The sequence below is a fragment of the Bufo bufo genome, chromosome 5 (assembly GCF_905171765.1).
Source record: "Bufo bufo chromosome 5, aBufBuf1.1, whole genome shotgun sequence".
NCBI classification, from domain to species: Eukaryota; Metazoa; Chordata; class Amphibia; order Anura; family Bufonidae; genus Bufo; species Bufo bufo.
In genome coordinates, this window is record NC_053393.1 from 260,092,268 (window position 1) to 260,111,840 (window position 19,573).

The following is a 19,573-nucleotide window of genomic DNA, read 5'->3' on the forward strand; positions in this document are numbered from 1 at the left end:
TCTGGAGTAACGGGGGCATAGATAAAAGTAGGAATAAACTAGTTAGGTTCAGCTGACATTAGCACATCGCTAATGTCAGCTAGTTTAATAGGGTTAATTCTGGTGACAGAAACCCTTTAAACATTTTAAGAATTGCTTCTAAACTTCTAAGCCTTCTAACATCCTAAAAAATAAAATGACATTTACAAAATTATGCCAACATAAAGTAGACATATGGGGAATGTTAAGTAAATAAGTATTTTATGAGGTATCACTTTCTGTTTTAAAAGCAGAGAAATAGAAATTTTGAAAATTGTGAATTTTTCTAATGTTTTTGTTTTTTTCATAAATAAAAGGTAAAAAATTTTGACTCAAATTTATGAAGTACAATGTGTCACGAGAAAACAATGTCAGAATGGCTTGGATAAGTAAAAGTGTTCCAAAGTTATTACCACATAAAGTGACACGTCAGATTTGCAAAAAATGGCCTGGGCAGGAGGGAGCAAACTGACCCGGGGTAGACGGGCTTAAAATAATAATAAATTTTAAATTAAAAATGTACTTATCAAATTTGGTGAATGGCTACCTAATGGACGGCACTGTGCTTTGTAAGCTGTGAGGAGGGTGGGGTGCTCACTGGATTCCTGAGGGCTCTTTAAACAGCTGATCAGCGGGGGTGCCACTGATCACATACTGATGACCTATCATGAGGATAGGTCATTAATAAAAAACACTCAGAAAATCACTTTAATAGTATGCCGCCTGATGGCTAAAGTTGCAGGAAGTATTATCAAATGAATGAGTGCCATAAAATGCATGGCTGTGCATAGTTATTCATAAGGGTTGCCCCTTTCCAGCACTCTTTATAATACAAGGGAGTCCCAGGTAAGAACAGCATAGGGCACTTAGAAATGGGTTGTCTACATGCTATGCTATACGAGTTCCTAATATACAATTTTACAACATAATATGCAAAAAAAAAAAAAAGAAAATGTGTCAAAAAATATTAGGTTACCTTTGTGTTGACGAGGTGTACATATATTTTTTCACCATGTCATCTCTTGAGCACGAAACAGCACTTTTCTGCTGCTCAAAACAACCAGGCAGAAACAAAAAAAAATCAAGGTAAAGACAGTTGCAAAACAGCTCATCACCCCATACTACTAATAATCATTTTCTTCTCTTTGCTCAATGAGAAGATGAGAATTTAGCAGTAAGCACACTGCATACATGTAAGGCCTCATTCACACGACCGTTGTGTGTTTTGCGGTCCGCAAAACACGGATGGCGTCCGTGTGCGTTCTGCAATTTGCGGAACGGCGTGGACAGCCATTAATATAACTGCCTATTCTTGTCCGCAAAACGGACAAGAATAGGACAGGTTAAATTTTTGGGGCGGACCACGGAACGGAGCAACAGATGCGGAAAGCACACGGAGTGCTGTCCGAATCTTTTTCGGCCCCACTGAAGTGAATGGGTCCGCATCCGTGTCGCAAATACTGCGGCTCGTATGCAGACCAAAATAACGGTCGTGTGCATGAGGCCTAAGCGGTGCAAGAGTGTACAGATACCAAAACACTATAGACACCCTGAACTTTGGGGGCCTGTTTTCTCAGTAAAATCAATAAATAATTACACCACACATTAGTATTAAAGGGCATCTGTCAACATGTTTGTACCTATGAAACTGGCTGACCTGTTACATGTGCTCTTGGCAGCTGAAGGCATCTGTGTTGGTCCCATGTTCATATGTGCCTGCATTGCTGAGAAAAATAAAGTTTTAACATATGCAAATGAGCCTCTAGGAGCAAAGGGGGCATAGCCATTACACCTAGAAGCTCAGCTCTCACTGTGACTGCTGCGTCCTCTGCACTAGGATTGACTTTAGGAGTAGTCAGCACCATGCATGATCACATTTCATTGCCTGATCAAAGTGCAGCAGTTGCAGACATTGCTGAGCCTCTAGGAGTAACGATAGCTCCCCCGTTGCTCCTAGAGGCTCATTTGCATACATTAAAACATTATGAATAGAGATGAGCGAATTTTTTAGAAATATTATTTGGCTGATTCGCTGAATTCCCCCCCCCCCCCAAAAAAAACCGCTTAGTGACGAATTACTTCTTAATGAAGCGCATTTTTTTGTAAGTAGTGGGTGCAATGACTGCGATAGCGCCACCCCCATCATTGTACCCCTCAGATACCGCGTTCATACATGATCGCAGCATCCGTTTTTAACAATAAATACACTGCTCAAAAAAATAAAGGGAACACAAAAATAACACATCCTAGATCTGAGTTAATTAAATATTCTTCTGAAATACTTTGTTCTTTACATAGTTGAATGTGCTGACAACAAAATCACACAAAAATAAAAAAATGGAAATCAAATTTTTCAACCCATGGAGGTCTGGATTTGGAGTCACACTCAAAATTAAAGTGGAAAAACACACTACAGGCTGATCCAACTTTGATGTAATGTCCTTAAAACAAGTCAAAATGAGGCTCAGTAGTGTGTGTGGCCTCCACGTGCCTGTATGACCTCCCTACAACGCCTGTGCATGCTCCTGATTAGGTGGCGGACGGTCTCCTGAGGGATCTCCTCCCAGACCTGGACTAAAGCATCTGCCAACTCCTGGACAGTCTGTGGTGCAACGTGACGTTGGTGGATAGAGCGAGACATGATGTCCCAGATGTGCTCAATTGGATTCAGGTCTGGGGAACGGGCGGGCCAGTCCATAGCATCAATGCCTTCGTCTTGCAGGAACTGCTGACACACTCCAGTCACATGAGGTCTAGCATTATCTTGCATTAGGAGGAACCCAGGGCCAACCGCACCAGCATATGGTCTCACAAGGGGTCTGAGGATCTCATCTCGGTACCTAATGGCAGTCAGGCTACCTTTGGCGAGCACATGGAGGGCTGTGCGGCCCTCCAAAGAAATGCCACCCCACACCATTACTGACCCAATGCCAAACCGGTCATGCTGGAGGATGTTGCAGGCAGCAGAACGTTCTCCACGGCGTCTCCAGACTCTGTCACGTCTGTCACATGTGCTCAGTGTGAACCTGCTTTCATCTGTGAAGAGCACAGGGCGCCAGTGGCGAATTTGCCAATCTTGGTGTTCTCTGGCAAATGACAAACGTCCTGCACGGTGTTGGGCTGTAAGCACAACCCCCACCTGTGGACGTCGGGCCCTCATATAACCCTCATGGAGTCTGTTTCTGACCGTTTGAGCAGACACATGCACATTTGTGGCCTGCTGGAGGTCATTTTGCAGGGCTCTGGCAGTGCTACTCCAGTTCCTCCTTGCACAAAGGCGGAGGTAGCGGTCCTGCTGCTGGGTTGTTGCCCTGGGTAGCGCCTCCATGCTCTGGACACTACGCTGACAGACACAGCAAACCTTCTTGCCACAGCTCGCATTGATGTGCCATCCTGGATAAGCTGCACTACCTGAGCCACTTGTGTGGGTTGTAGACTCAGTCTCATGCTACCACTAGAGTGAAAGCACCGCCAGCATTCAAAAGTGACCAAAACATCAGCCAGGAAGCATAGGAACTGAGAAGTGGTCTGTGGTCACCACCTGCAGAACCACTCCTTTATTGGGCGTGTCTTGCTAATTGCCTATAATTTCCACCTGTTGTCTATCCCATTTGCATTGATTGTCACTCAGTGTTGCTTCCTAAGTGGACAGTTTGATTTCACAGAAGTGGGATTGACTTGGAGTTACATTGTGTTGTTTAAGTGTTCCCTTTATTTTTTTGAGCAGTGTACAATTACATCAAACTTACCACCTCCATTTGCTCGCGATGGGCCGACCGCCGCCATCTTGCTTGACGATCTCCGCCGAAATCCCGTGCGGCGCGCAATTCCGTCATCACAGCGGCTGGCATGATGACGTGTGATGATGTAATCTCGCGCTGCACGGGATTTCGACAGAGATCTTCAAGCAAGATGGAGACTGGCGGCCCGTCGTGAGCAAATGGAGGCGGCAAGTTAGAATTTTTTTTTTTTACATTTTCAGGTTAAATCGATTCGCTGACACGAAGCACGAGGAAATTCGGCTTCTAGGCGAATAGAATTCATCCTGAAATTCGGATTGAATTCCACTTCATGGGATTCGATTCGCTCATCTCTAATTATGAACATGGAACCAATACAGATGCCTTCAGCTACCAAGCGCACATGCAACAAGTCAGCCAGTTTCATAGGTACAAATCTACTGACACATGCCCTTTGAGGCACAATATTTTAAAATAAACTTGTGTAAAATGTTAGTTACCCTTTAATGATTATGTAGATGTACAGAATTCTGGTTTCCCACTCTTCTTCCCTTAGTTCACATCTCCTCCCATCCCTTAATTGAACTTCAGTCACAGCTATAGCATCCAACCAGGAGACAATGCAGCTGTCACTCAGAGCAGAAGCACCTCAATACAGAAAGCACTTCACAGTGAAGCGCTCCCTCTGGTGCACTTAAAGGGATTGTCTGAGATAATAAAAAATCTCTGACAATCTGTTTACCAGCCTAAAATAAAAATATCATCTTATACTGCAACACTGGTCCAGTCCTACTGTTGTTGCTCATTTACAAACTGCAGTGGGGATGCGCAGGTATATTGCATGTGACCGCTGCAGCCAATCACTATCCTCAACAGTGTGAAGCTTAGGACAGTGATAAGCTGCATCGGTGACATTCTGAAAACATAATTGTCACTGTGCACATCACAGCTTCAGTGACGAGGTGATGTATAACATGTAACTGCCGAAGCCAATCACTGCCCTCAGTGGTGAACCTCTGACAACAGTGATTGGCTGCAGTGGTCATGTGCTGGATACTGGCATGTCCCCGCTGCAGTTTGTAAACAAGCAGCAGGAAGACCTGGTCAGTGAAGCAGTGGATGTAAATGCAGAAAGGGGTGAGTATTAAGGCTACTTTCATACTAGCGTTCGGGGTTCCGCTTGTGAGCTCCGTTTGAAGGCTCTCACAAGCGGCCCCGATCCGTCCAGCCCCAATGCATTCTGAGTGGATGCGGATCCGCTCAGAATGCCTCAGTCTGGCTCTGCTTGGCCTCCGTTCCGCTCAGCAGGCGGACACCCGAACGCAGCTTGCAGCGTTCAGGTGTCCGCCTGGCCGTGCGGAGCCAAACGGATCCGTCCAGACGTACAATGTAAGTCAATGGGGACGGATCCGTTTGAAGATGACACAATATGGTGCAATTTCAAACGGATCCGTCCCCCATTGAATTTCAATGTAAAGTCTGGACGGATCTGTCTGACTAACTTTCACACTTAGTTTTTTGTGTGAAATATAATCCGTTCTGAACGGATACCATTGTTTGCATTATAGGAGCGGATCCGTCTGTGCAGACACCAGACGGATCCGCTCCGAACGCAAGTGTGAAAGTAGTTAGATGATTTTTTATTTTGAGGTTTTGGAGGGCTTGTCCAAGATTTTTAATTATCTCTGACAACCCCTGTAAGGAGCAGAATAACACTTCATATTCACACTAATCCTGATAATAGAAACTCCACAAAAGGTACGTTTGTGCTGGTCTCCCCACCCTCTACCTAGTGCTGTCAGCAGTTTAGCATGGTCAAAACTGCCAACAGTTCCTATAAAAACATTAGACAACTAATTTTTGCTGAAGAATAAAGGAACAATGGAAATCTGCTGTAAAGCAGTCAAACATAAAAGTTATGTATAGTAGAGATAGAAAAAAAACTCACACAATGTGATATAGCAAACCTCAATGCTGACTTCTAGGCGGTGTACATGACATTTTATAAATGGGGCCGCAGGGAAGCTAGTACGGGCAGAAGCGCAGATTGCTGCTCGCCTGCTGCTGTCCGTGCCCCCCAGAGATTTACTAACTCCTACCATAGCATATGGGTACCCTGTAACCATATGCTATGCCAGGATTAGCTGAGCAGAGTGGGCTCCTGCTTCTGGCTGCTTCTCTAAGCTAAGATCCTGCATGTCAGCTCTTAGCTTAGTGAAGCAGGAGCCTACTCCAATCAGCTAATCCTGGCATAGTACATAGGTACAGGGTACTGATGTGCTACGGCAGGAAGTAGTAAACCTCTGGGGGGCACGGGCAGGAGCAGCAATATGCACTCCTGCCCCTACTCATGTTCGTACTCCGTACACCGCTGAGAAGTCAGCGGTGTACAGAGAAGTGAATTTTAAGCGCACAGGGAATGGTGCGCTTTAGGGGGGTAAAAGTTTAATAAAAATACAAAAAGCATTAATAAAGTATATTAGAAAGTGTTACTATGGCATTAGGGGCATCTTATTAAAATTTTATTCAAAAGTTTAGTTACTCTTTAACTGAGTATTCTGGCCATTTTTTAAGCAGTCCTTAGAATGCTGTTAAAAAATAAATAAAATCTTTCTGATCCCCCCGGTGTTCCCACTCCATGATTCCCGGGTCTACGGCGATCTCTACTCCAGGGTCTCTCATAATACACATGAAATAAGGGCTCAGCCAATTACTGATTGAGGCGAGTTACAGCTGCGGCCAGTGATTGGAGGTTATTTCCTATTTCATGTGTGTTGAAAGGGACCAGAAAGCAAAGCAACGGGGACCCAGGAATTGTATGAATGGGAGTGGCAGGGGATTGGGGCGGTTACTGTGCCTGTTTAAAAAATAATATTGGCCTGAGAAACCCTTTAAAGAGACCATGTCATTCTGGTTACAAGTCCCCTACTTACTGGGTAGGAAAAAACTGTTAGATCGGTGGGGCTCTGACCACTGGGAATCCAACGATCACTAGAACATGGGACCCATGTCCCCTGCTTGAAAGAAATGCTTGTCAGACATGCACACCACTGCTCCATTCATCTCTATGTGACAGATGGAGATAGCTGAGTACAGTATTTGACTATCTCCGGCACTCCCATAGACTTTCAATTGAGCGGTGGTGCAGAGGCTTAATGGGTCCTGCGTTCTTCTGTTTGGTGGGGGGCCCAGCAGACAGACCCTCACCAATTTAACAGTTATCCCTTATCCAGTGGATAGAGGATAGCTTGTTGTAACGGAATACACCTTTAAAAATAACCAAAGTTACTTTACCAAAGTAACAATAGGTGCTGCAACTTCCACCAAACGCTGGAACAAAGAAACAAACGCTTTGCAGAGCACTCCGCACTGTGTCCCTTTGGCTCGGATTAGCTCTTTTGGGAGAGTTGGGATAAGCAGTGTATGGGTAGAGACCTTTTATGAGCCCAGACAGCATTCTGATTGTTTCTTCCAGGAGAGAGCCGTTAAAGTTAAAAAAGATCTCAACCAAAATCTTCTGCCCCTTTTTTTCCAGTGATCAGGGTTGTTGTCAGGTACCCTTTAAATATTTATTGTCACATCCTACTTACAAGTATTCAGTCATAATATTCAAAGAGGTTTTGAGGAACTCCTATATTGATGACCTATGCTCAGGATAGGTCATCAATATCTGGTTGGTGGGGGTCCAGCACAAACATCAGCTGTTTGAAGAGGCTGTGATGCTCCAGTGAGCGTTAAGCCCTCCTCACAGCTTATCAAGACAACACCGTACATTGTATAGCAGCTGTGCTGGTATTGAAGCTCAGACCCATTCACTAGAATAGAGCTGAGCTTCACCTAGGCCATGTGACCGATGAATGTGGCATCACTGGCCTAGCTAGAGGCTGCTGCGCTCCCTGATCGTCGGGGGTGTCGGGAGTCCGTCCTGAGGACAGGTCATCAGTACATGAATCCTAGAAAACCTCTTTAATCATAAGACCATACAGATGGTTCTACCTGAAGCTGGAATGTCTGTGTTAATGATGTGCCAGGTCCACGGGTCACTTGAGGATTTGCCTTCACTTTACTAGTCCAACCTGAAGAGAAAAGCCACATTATTTGCCAAACTTTTTTTAATGGATGTCGTACAGTAGTTGAAGGTAGCCATGAATGGCCAGCATTGCTTATTAGTAATAGCAGAGACTAAATACAAGACAAAATAATTAATGAAATATTCATGAAATGTACACGGATACAGGCAGCATCTGCATCATGACCAGGCCTATTAAAATAGGCCTACTATCTGTTAGGGTTGATCATGCTGAGTAAAGCAATCCCTCTGTATTTGAAATTGATGGCCCTGCGGCAGAGAAATATGCACTTTATAGCATATGCTAATGAGGTGTTTGGAGCACCTAGGGGAGGACCTTGCCCCTTGGAGCACTGCTTCATCACCATTTTTCGCCCTTAGCCACTACCCTCTCCCCTTGAATGACAGAGCAAGGCATCACCACTGTCCTCCTTCCTGGCTCTGTAATACTGTGCATGCCATGGTGAATGTTGATTCTGCAGATGTGCAGTTCAGATCTTAGCCGCTGAGATCTCAACTGCACAATTAAACATTGACTGGCGCATATGTGGTATTTCTGGGCAGTAATGGTCAGTTCGTAGTGTTCGCCAGCGAACACATGCGGACTGCCATCTTTAGTAAGGTAGACTCACCCGTCCGGCGATGCACAGGTAAGCCCTTACCTGTGCCTGTGCCGGGAGCCGGTCTGAAATCAAATGCAGTCACCGGGAACAGGCAGTTCTGAGAACAGCCACCGGGGGCCTTCATCAGGCTGTTCTAGAAACTGCCTGATCCCGATGACTGCATTTGATTTTAGACCGGCTCCCGGCACAGGTTAGGGCTTACCTGTGCATCGCCGGACGGGGAGTTTACCTTACTAAAGATGGCAGCCTGCATGTGTTCGCTGGCGAACACTGCGAACTGACCATCACTGTTACTGGGCACGTAGGTAGACAGTAGGGATGCCTGGCCATGGCACTCAAAGGGAAGGGGGAGTGGTTAAGGGGGAAAGGCAGTGGTGACGTGGTACTCTGAGAGCTAGGCCAGTTCCTCAGTGCTCTGAACACCTCATTAGCATATGCTATAAAAAGCATATTTCTCTACAACGGGGCCATCAATTTCAAATACAGAGAGATTGTTTAACTCAGAATGATCAACACTTTTTAAATAGGCTTAAAGGGGTTGTCTCATCATGGACAATGGGGGCATATCGCTAGGATATTCCCCCACTGTCTAATAGGTGAAGGTCCGCTGGGACCTGCACCTAAATTGAGAACGGAGCCTAGAAAGTGAAGGAGGGCGCACTGCGCATGCCCAGCCGCCCTCCATTCATTTTCTATGGGGCCGGTGAAAATAGCAGAGCGCTGCTAGCTCGCTACTTCTGTCAGCTCCATAGAAATGAATGGGAGTGGGGGCTGCGCATGTGCGGTGCACTCCCATTCACTTACTGTATATGGGGAGCCTGCTTGGTGGTGGCTGGACTCAGGACGATGAAGTAGTACACCAAATGTGGACGGCACTTTCTCGTGCCTGGAGAAAAGTGGTGGTGTACTACTTCATCGTCTCTTTAATTCCCTAACTGCAGCACAGTGTCTGATGAAGGCCTGTGCGCCGAAAACGTTCACGCACTGTCGCATGACTTATGTTTCTGAATAATAAAAGAAGCCAAATTGATCAAGAAAAACTCTGCTGTGATTTATGTTTACCAGTTATTGGGGTGGAAACCCTGTACACAGCACAAAAGACGGGGAGCGACAAAGATTGTCATAGGATTTATAATGCTGTGTGTCCCTGCAAGACCTGGAATCGATTGAATTACACTGACATAATGCTGTCAGTGAGGGACATGCAGCATAATAAATCATTATAAAGCTGTTCAATCCTGTCAGAAGCAGAGGTCAAAACGGGAGCTCACACTGGTACACGCAGCGGGTTTCTCGCACTGAACTTGCTTGTCTGTTTCTGCCCTAAAGGGGTTTTCCTACCAATAATCATGGTTTCCTGTGGGCAGAAAATTATACTTTTCATTGGTTCCACAGTCTCCCCCTTGTTTCACAGCTGTGACATCACTATGGATGGGACGTCACTGCAGCTACCAAGAAATGTCTGAGTATTCTGCCCATTCGAAAACTAAATCATAGATTATTTAGATTTTTTTTTACAGTTCCAGAGAAATTGGGGGAATTTTATCAAAACTGATACAAAGTAGAATGGCAACTTTACTATTCCTTTGCGCCAGTTTGATAAAGCCTCTTTAAGGGTACTTTCACACTTGCGGCAGGACGGATCCGACAGGCTGTTCACCATGTCGGATCCGTCCTTCCGCTATTTAGCCGTGCCGCCGGACCACCGCTCCGTCCCCATTGACCATAATGGGGACGGGGGCGGACCTCCGGCGCAGCACGGCGATAGCCGTCGGACTAAAAAGTCGGACATGCAGGACTTTTAGTCCGGCGGCCTTTCGCCGTGCTGCGCCGGAGCTCCGCCCCCGTCCCCATTATAGTCAATGGGGACGGAGTGGCAGCACAGCGAAATGACGGATCCGACATGGTGAACAGCCTGTCGGATCCATCCTGCCGCAAGTGTGAAAGTAGCCTTACATGGCCATATCGGATTTTAAGTCCGCAAGTAGTTGACCCTTGAAAAAAAAAAGAATAGCTTAGAAAATGGATCTGCGGTGAGATTCTCGGATATCTGGCAAAAACAGATGCCTGCATGGCCTCAGTGACTTGTATGGGGATTAGTGCGCTATCCTAGGGTTGGACGATATCAAAAATATTCAGACGATAACGATATTAAAAAATTTATCGCGATAACGATATATATCGCGATAAATACCCGTTTTAAAGAAAAAAACACAAGGAGACGTTATACTGTATGGGGGCAGCCACAAGGAGACGTTACACTGTATGGGGGCCACAAGGAGACGTTATACTGTATGGGGGCAGCCTCAAGGAGACGTTACACTGTATGGGGCAGCCACAAGGAGACGTTATACTGTATGGGGGCAGCCACAAGGAGACGTTATACTGTATGGGGGCAGCCACAAGGAGACGTTACACTGTATGGGGGCCACAAGGAGACGTTACACTGTATGGGGGCAGCCTCAAGGAGACGTTACACTGTATGGGGCAGCCACAAGGAGACGTTATACTGTATGGGGGCAGCCACAAGGAGACGTTATACTGTATGGGGGCAGCCACAAGGAGACGTTACACTGTATGGGGGCCACAAGGAGACGTTACACTGTATGGGGGCAGCCTCAAGGAGACGTTACACTGTATGTGGGTGAAAGGGATTTTTCATAAATCTTTTGATACATCACAGATCAGACATATATTATACAAGCCTCATCTCTTATGCATGCAGCACATCGAATTAGCACGTAACACACCCTCTGCCAGTGCTGGACACAATAGCAGCATCTCTGAACAAAGGAGCTATTTAACATCTCACCTCACATACAATGAAACAAACTAAGATAGCCTATTCAACTTGTTAGCATATAAAATAGCTCTTTTGCAAGTATTGTATACAGCAGATACCAGCATTGTTTAACAAAGTTTCAACTGTAATTTGGTGACACATGTTCCCAGAGCCTCTTTAAAAATACCAGGATTGTTCCAATTGGACCTTGAGAAACAATATGCGCCCACCCCCAAAAAGCCCTATAAGTATGTGATGAAAAATAAAGATGTCAGATATTTAACAACCTAAGTTTGGTCTGGGCTGATATTTATCTCTCTGATCAGAAGCAAAGGGATATTCGTTGCACAGGGAAATATTCACGGGTTGGAGGTCTGATGCCTCATCTTATACCAGCATAAACCTGCCTGAAGAAAACCGCTAACAGTTTGGTGTCAGAAGTGGGATCCACCAAAATACAGTATCGGGTAAGTGATTCTATATTTAAGATATATATTATTACTGCCCTATACTGTAAGAGTGGATTATTTGAACCCGGTAAGCGCTTCTGATAAGCGTCTCCCAGGAATCTGATATTCCTAAAGAAATAGAGGGATCTGATGTCCCCCAGGAATCTGATATTCCTGAAGAAAAAATGGGGTCTGTAGTCCCCTAATCTGAAAAAAACAGTATTTTGTGCAACGAATATCCTCTGCTAAAACTTGTATATTGCTGTATAGTTGCTTAAGCATTTTTTAGTCGTTATATATATATATATATATATATATATATATATATAAGGTTGAATTTTACTGTATAGACTGTGTATAGATTATGTATAGATTGTATGTGAGTTCATGCTGAAATTGAAGGTATAAAATTGGCCATCAATAGTTTAAAATCTGCCATAAATTCAGGAGTAGTATGAGTCTGAATTAGAAGTAATACCATCAATAGTTTAAAATCTGCCATAAATTCAGGAGTAGTATGAGTCTGAATTAGAAGTAATACCATCCAGAATAGTTTAAAATCTGCCATAAATTCAGGAGTAGTTATGAACCTGAATTAGAAGAAATAGGAAAAAAAAAAAAAAAAAACCCACATAAACTGATAAGCATAAGGTTTATCAGTAAGTATTTTTGCACTGAACACAAACATCCTTTGATAAACCTCCAAATTCAGCTGATCTCACTGTATATTTTAGCTAAGTAAAAATGGGCAATTCTTATGGTAAGGAGGATCCCAAAAATAAACTGAATTTTTAATTTAGAACTGAAAATCATGTTCCTAAGTCTGCTGCGAATCACTCTATGGTAAAACTGTCTCCTAAAAATGAATTGGGGGAAAGTCCAAAAATGTTTGTCCAGAGGTGTTTAGGTCCATTTTGTACTGATCCTTGGGTTGATAATATGTGTAAATGGACAGAAGGAATGAAATGTACTGACCCGTTCCCAAAAGAAGGGTCTTTTTCAGACTTTCATATGGCCATGATCAAGGGCCTATGTCTGAATGACATAGACACTTTTCCATGGTACAAAGGAGACCCTCACTGGAATAAAATGTATATGAAAACTTGTGGCCAAGCATGGCTATCTGTGCAAAAGTTTTGGACTGACTTGTGCAGTTCAAACACAAGACAACAAAGTAAAACCCCCATTGTGATTCCATCTCCTGGTCCACCCCCATATCTGCCATTGTACCCTGTAGAAATAAAATTAACAACAGTTGGATTATGGGATATGCGCACACTTGACTCTACCACAAGCTCCTGGCTTTACAGAACCTGTGGAACAAGTTTTGTCTGGGCATGCTAGTCAGCCTATTGTGCAGTCTGCACAGCCCAGTAGAACAATATATGCAAGGGCATTAAAGATTCAAGGGCTGACCAAAGACTCTAGCGGTCTATGGTCAAAGGGAGGAGTAGTATTGGATGGGAAGACCCTTCCCAACCCCATGGACAATGAGTCCATTAATTCTGATGCCTAGAGACTTGCAGCAGATATAAGAAGAATATGTGGCAAAACTGATTAAGAAATTAAACATTGACTATAATGATATTTCGCTCTTGTTTCCCTTGCCAACAGGTGCACCAGCTGGATTATCTTTTAGCTTCTTAGGGGGGTTTCTGTGAGTTTATAGGAGAGGACTGCAGATACCAGGGATAAAGTCCAGGCCCATATGTAGAAGGTCACTGTAATTCAGGACAGAGATAGGGCTATTACTGAGGGATAGAATCCTTTCGCAGCTTTGGGTGGTTTTGGAGATTTCCTGTTTTCCATAGGTAACTGGTTGAAGGAAATAGGAATATATATATACTTATGTTGTTGTTTTTCTCTTTATCATATATATCCTGGTGAGATGCTCCTGCTGGTTGATCGATCGGATCGCCCAGTCACGTGCAGATAATCACATCCTAATCGCAGCTCCCAGATACACCACGGATCAACCTATGTCTTTGATGGAAAGGATGTCCAACTAAACGTTCATCGCCACGCCACACCTTACCACATCAGGACCTGCCTCAGAGTCAACTCCCCAAAGAATCGAACCGAAGGATGGAGCATCATCATGGAGGGAATAACACCCAAGGAGCACCACAATCGACGAGGGCAAGCTGAGGAAACCGAAGATTCAGCAAGAGACTCAAAGAACACAGGGGACATATTACAGAGAGGAGGGAACTGTCGTGGAAAGTTTTATTAAGCATAGGATGACTATAGTAGACTTTCTTTTTGGCTTAGGAATGGTATGTAGGTTTATTTTCTATATGCCTCCCTGTGTAAGGTCTGACCTGATTACGGTTATGAGAGCGTGATCGGGTCAGGTCGTTGCAAGGAAAATTCTATAAATCAGCACTCTGGTCCCTACTCCCCATGTGAAAGCCGCCACCGTTGGTTTGAGAGGGATCTAATGGCTGCTGGCTCTGAGAGCAATGTTCTTAGTGAAAGCTACCAGCGGATCCGCATCAGCAACGGTGGGGTATGGCACACTGATGCCGGTCTCACTGAACCATGGGCGCCCCAACATTGGAACATTGGTTGGTGGGACTGGTGTCCATGTGAATGCTATATCACCTTTATTGGTCGACTCTGTTTTAAAAGACCTTCCTCAGGGACTGATCCCCCCTGTCGGAACCATGTCTAACAGAGATTCACTGTGGGTCAGTAGCATATTTGTACCAGATTAAATAGATGTTGTCCGATTAGGGCCACATTTGTTTAAAAGAAGGCTGATTCATTTGGGAGCATTTGCGCATGTTCTGGGTGTGGTAGCGGATGGTGAGTGTTTGAGCGCCACCCACCACCACTCTCGGGGAATGTGTGCCTTCCAGGTCTAAAAAGAATTTCTATTGGTCAAGGCCTATCTATGTGTAGAACTTGCATGCCTTCTTACTTTTCTTTTTTCTCTTTCTTCACTATGCAGGAGATTTTTTCCTACTGTGCGCCAAATTACACAGAAGTTTTTTTTTATCTCCTTCATAGTCTTCAGTGTCTTCATGTGTCACACACACACACACACACACACACACGCACGATATATATATATATATATATATATACATACATACATACACGGCCTTAGATGGAGGAAAACGTACAGTGATCCCGTTTTTATATATATATATATATATATATATATATATATATATATATATAAGTTGGGATCAATGGTTGGATTGAAAGGGATTTTTCATAAATCTTTTGATACATCACAGATCAGACATATATTATACAAGCCTCATCTCTTATGCATGCAGCACATCGAATTAGCACGTAACACACCCTCTGCCAGTGCTGGACACAATAGCAGCATCTCTGAACAAAGGAGCTATTTAACATCTCACCTCACATACAATGAAACAAACTAAGATAGCCTATTCAACTTGTTAGCATATAAAATAGCTCTTTTGCAAGTATTGTATACAGCAGATACCAGCATTGTTTAACAAAGTTTCAACTGTAATTTGGTGACACATGTTCCCAGAGCCTCTTTAGAAATACCAGGATTGTTCCAATTGGACCTTGAGAAACAATATGCGCCCACCCCCAAAAAGCCCTATAAGTATGTGATGAAAAATAAAGATGTCAGATATTTAACAACCTAAGTTTGGTCTGGGCTGATATTTATCTCTCTGATCAGAAGCAAAGGGATATTCGTTGCACAGGGAAATATTCACGGGTTGGAGGTCTGATGCCTCATCTTATACCAGCATAAACCTGCCTGAAGAAAACCGCTAACAGGGGGCCACAAGGAGACATTATACTGTATGGGAGTAGCCACAAGGAGACGTTATACTGTATGGGGGCAGCCACAAGGAGACGTTATACTGTATGGGGCAGCCACAAGGAGACGTTATACTGTATGGGGGCAGCCACAAGGAGACGTTATACTGTATGGGGGCAGCCACAAGGAGACGTTATACTGTATGGGGCAGCCACAAGGAGACGTTATACTGTATGGGGGCAGCCACAAGGAGACGTTATACTGTATGGGGGCAGCCACAAGGAGACGTTATACTGTATGGGGGCAGCCACAAGGAGACGTTATACTGTATGGGGGCAGCCACAAGGAGACGTTATACTGTATTGGGGCAGCCACAAGGAGACATTATACTGTATGGGGGCAGCCACAAGGAGACATTATACTGTATGGGGGCAGCCACAAGGAGACATTATACTGTATGGGGGCAGCCACAAGGAGACGTTATACTGTATGGGGGCAGCCACAAGGAGACGTTATACTGTATGGGGGCAGCCACAAGGAGACGTTATACTGTATGGGGGGCCACAAGGAGACGTTATACTGTATGGGGGGCCACAAGCAGACGTTATACTGTATGGGGGGCCACAAGGAGACGTTATACTGTATGGGGGCAGCCACAAGGAGACGTTATACTGTATGGGGGCAGCCACAAGGAGACGTTATACTGTATGGGGGCAGCCACAAGGAGACGTTATACTGTATGGGGGCAGCCACAAGGAGACGTTATACTGTATGGGGGCAGCCACAAGGAGACGTTATACTGTATGGGGGCAGCCACAAGGAGACGTTATACTGTATGGGGGGCCACAAGGAGACGTTATACTGTATGGGGGGCCACAAGGAGACGTTATACTGTATGGGGGGCCACAAGGAGACGTTATACTGTATGGGGGGCCACAAGGAGACGTTATACTGTATGGGGGCCACAAGGAGCGCAGCCGCAAGGAGACATTACATACAGTATGGGGGCAGCTGCGCCTGCAGCAGCCCCAAAAGGAGACATTACTTAGTTAGAGTATGGGGCTGGGGGGCAGCAGCTGCCCCCCCATGTCTTATGGCCACTTGTGTGACTGTGACTTGTCACCTGCCTGCCAGGCTGCCACCACCATAATTCTTTCTTGTTGGTCATGCTCATCATGTCATGGGGGAGCCGGGAGGTACTGGAGGGAGTCGAGGGACTCATGATGGCTCACTGCGGAGCATGCAGCCACTGGCAGGCATGAAGGACTGAGTGGGCTGTGGGCCAAGACATATAACTGGGGTAATAGACAGAGTGGACTGGAGTGACATTACAAACCTTTTACCACTCGCTGCTGTAGTCTGTATGTACTGCGCTGCTCTAGTGTCAGCCTGGGGGCGTCACCTGATTCCGACGTTAGACGTCGGTCGGTGGGCGGAGACAGTCACAGCACATTCAGAGCAAGCAGGAGGAGCCGCTGGTAGATATAGATAATGATGGGGGAGGGCAGCGGCGCCGCGGACTCAGTTTTTAAAGCTGTGACGTCACGAAATATACAGCTGTATTAGGAAACGGCGATATCGCCATATCGCCGTTTTTTTAATATCGCAGTATATCGAAAAACCGGTATATCGCCCAACCCTACGCTATCCATTTAAAAGCAGAAAAATCTGGTCCTGTGCATGAAAACTTAGGCCTCTTTCACACGGGCGTTGCGGGTGACGTGCGGGAAAAGATGCGGGTGCATTGCGGTAAAATGCGCGATTCTTCCCCGCAAGTGCAAAGCGTTTTAATGCGTTTTGCACCCGCGTGGGAAAAATCGGCATGTTTGGTACCCAGACCCAAACCGGTTTGGGTTCAGTATTCTGTAAATGTTATTATTTTCCCTTATAACACGGTTATAAGGGAAAATAATAGCATTCTTAATACAGAATGCAAAGTAAAAAATTAGGGATGGAGGGGTTAAAAATAAAAATTAAACTCACCTCATCCACTTGTTTGCGAAGCCCAGCTTGTCTTTATTCTTCTGGGAGGAAAAGGACCTTTGGTGACGTCACTGCGCTCATCACATGGTCCGTCAAAGAATAAGAAAGAAGAGAAGCAGGGCTGCGCGAACAAGTGGATGAGGAGTTTTATTTTTATTTTTTTTAACCCCCTCCATCTCTATTTTACTATGCATTCTGTATTAAGAATGCTATTATTTTCCCTTCTAACCATGTTATAAGGGAAAATAATAAAGATCGGGTCCCCATCCCGATCGTCACCTAGCAACCGTGCGTGAAAATCACACCGCATCCGCACTTGCTTGCGGATGCTTGCGATTTTCATGCAGCCCCATTCACTTCTATGGGGCCTGCGTTGCGTGAAAAACGCACAATATAGATCTTGCTGCAATTTTCACGCAACGCAAGTGATGTGTGAAAATCACAGCTCATGTGCACAGCCCCATAGAAGTGAATGGGTCCGGATTCAGTGCGGGTGCAATGCGTTCACCTCATGCATTGCACCCGTGTGGAAAACTCGCCCGTGTGAAAGGGGCCTTAGGGTAAATGCACACATTCAGGATTTATGTGCAGACAATCCGCAGGTGTTCGCAGGGAAATCTGTGTAGTCAATCCGCATCAATTGGTGCTGATTTGCATGCAGATTTGGTGCAGATTTTACTGTCCCCATTGATGTAAACGAAGACAATCCAGACAGGAAAAATAAAATAAATTGACATGCTGTGGTCAAAATCTGCACAGAAAAAAATCTGCATTGTGTGCATGAGAATTTCAAATTCTCATAGAATACAATTTCCGCACGGAAATCTGAGCAGAAAATCTGCATTAAGCCTAAATCTCATTCACTGAAATGGCTGTCAATATTTGGATACTTTCTTTAATAAATTTAGAATTTTATCTTTAAAAAACCTTTTTATTGCATTTTTATAAAAAAGAAAAGGGTATTTAGGATTTTTTTGGACAGGGGGTTATGCAGTGGTGACAACCTTACCTCCAAGTGCTGCTCGGAGTGCTGCATCTGACCTGGACACAGAATTCCACTGTGTGCCAGCTTTATGGATGAGATGGCGGAGGTCACTTTCTTCCTGTGCCCAGGGTATAGGCTTCTGGAGGGGCCCAGGAGGTACTTTTCCGGCAGGTGGCGCAGTCTTACATCTCATGTTGTGAGAGATGCAGCTTTGCTCCCAGGGGTCAGCTTCCTGAGGCTTCACATCGCTAATATCAGCCAAACAGGGAATGGTTTTACCTGTGACTGGGCCCACATCGGCATCTGCCCCCGGACTCATAAACCCTGAGCAGGGGTCCACAAGAGGGACGTCATCCCGCAGAGGGTGCAGACAGTACCCAGGCATCTCAGGGGAAGATGACGTGGGATTACAGGCTGTGGAGTCCACGTAGTACTGGAAATTGCCCCTGCTGTCAGGTCTGCTCTTGCTGAGCATTGCGTATGGTTGATGAAAGTCAGATCTGCGTCGGTGTTCTGCATCTCTGCTGACATCGTGAGCTGTGGTGGTGACAACCATCCCTGCAGAACCCATCGATTCTTCTCTCCGCCGAACGCTAAAGAAAACATCTGACATTGCGCTCCATAGTCACAAGTGGATAAAGCGTCCTTGGTTGCTAGGAGACGGTGAAGTAGCTAACCACGCCCCTTACCTCTATAGTTACGAGGGGAGGAGTGAGCAGATAGATTCTGGCGGGAAAATCCCGGAAATGAGATCGCGTCATGCGACGCTGCTCTAGAGCTTATTTTCGTAGCACGCTTTGGAAAGAGCGGATGATGTGGCTGGTTCAGTGCGCACCAAACGCTCGTTCACACACACGTGGGTTTGGTGCGTTGTGCTCTAGATTAGAAGCCAGGGCTGTAGTCACAGAATAACTGGTATTCGGTCATTAGGTTTCACAGGTTTACGCCAGCAGTATGACGCTGCGCAGATATGGCCCTCCACCGTAGAATATTTTGTAAATAGTTGTTCCCCAAAGGTATCCTAAACCTAGGGGTCCAGGTGCAGACCCCAGTAGGGAGTGTAGAAGTGACCGCACAGAGGGTACCGGCCAGTGGAGCAATGTACAGGGTTGACACAAACACAGAAATATAGTGGCAATTCTGGGGGAACTGCTCAACCCCTAAGGCTAC

The 19,573-nt window shown here is 45.2% G+C and overlaps 1 protein-coding gene across 1 annotated transcript in view; it reads right to left on the minus strand.

Moving 5' to 3' along the window:
- SPATA48 (spermatogenesis associated 48) overlaps positions 1-19,014 on the minus strand; it is a 63,029-nt gene extending 44,015 nt beyond the window's left edge. Inside the window, exons 1-3 of the mRNA XM_040432530.1 lie at positions 18,428-19,014; positions 7,755-7,834; positions 995-1,065 (exon numbers count right to left, since the gene is read on the minus strand). Coding sequence (XP_040288464.1) covers positions 995-1,065; positions 7,755-7,834; positions 18,428-18,974 — 698 coding nt within the window. The 5' untranslated portion in view covers positions 18,975-19,014. The remainder of the gene's footprint in view (positions 1-994; positions 1,066-7,754; positions 7,835-18,427) is intronic.
- Between the last annotated feature and the right edge of the window lie 559 nt (positions 19,015-19,573).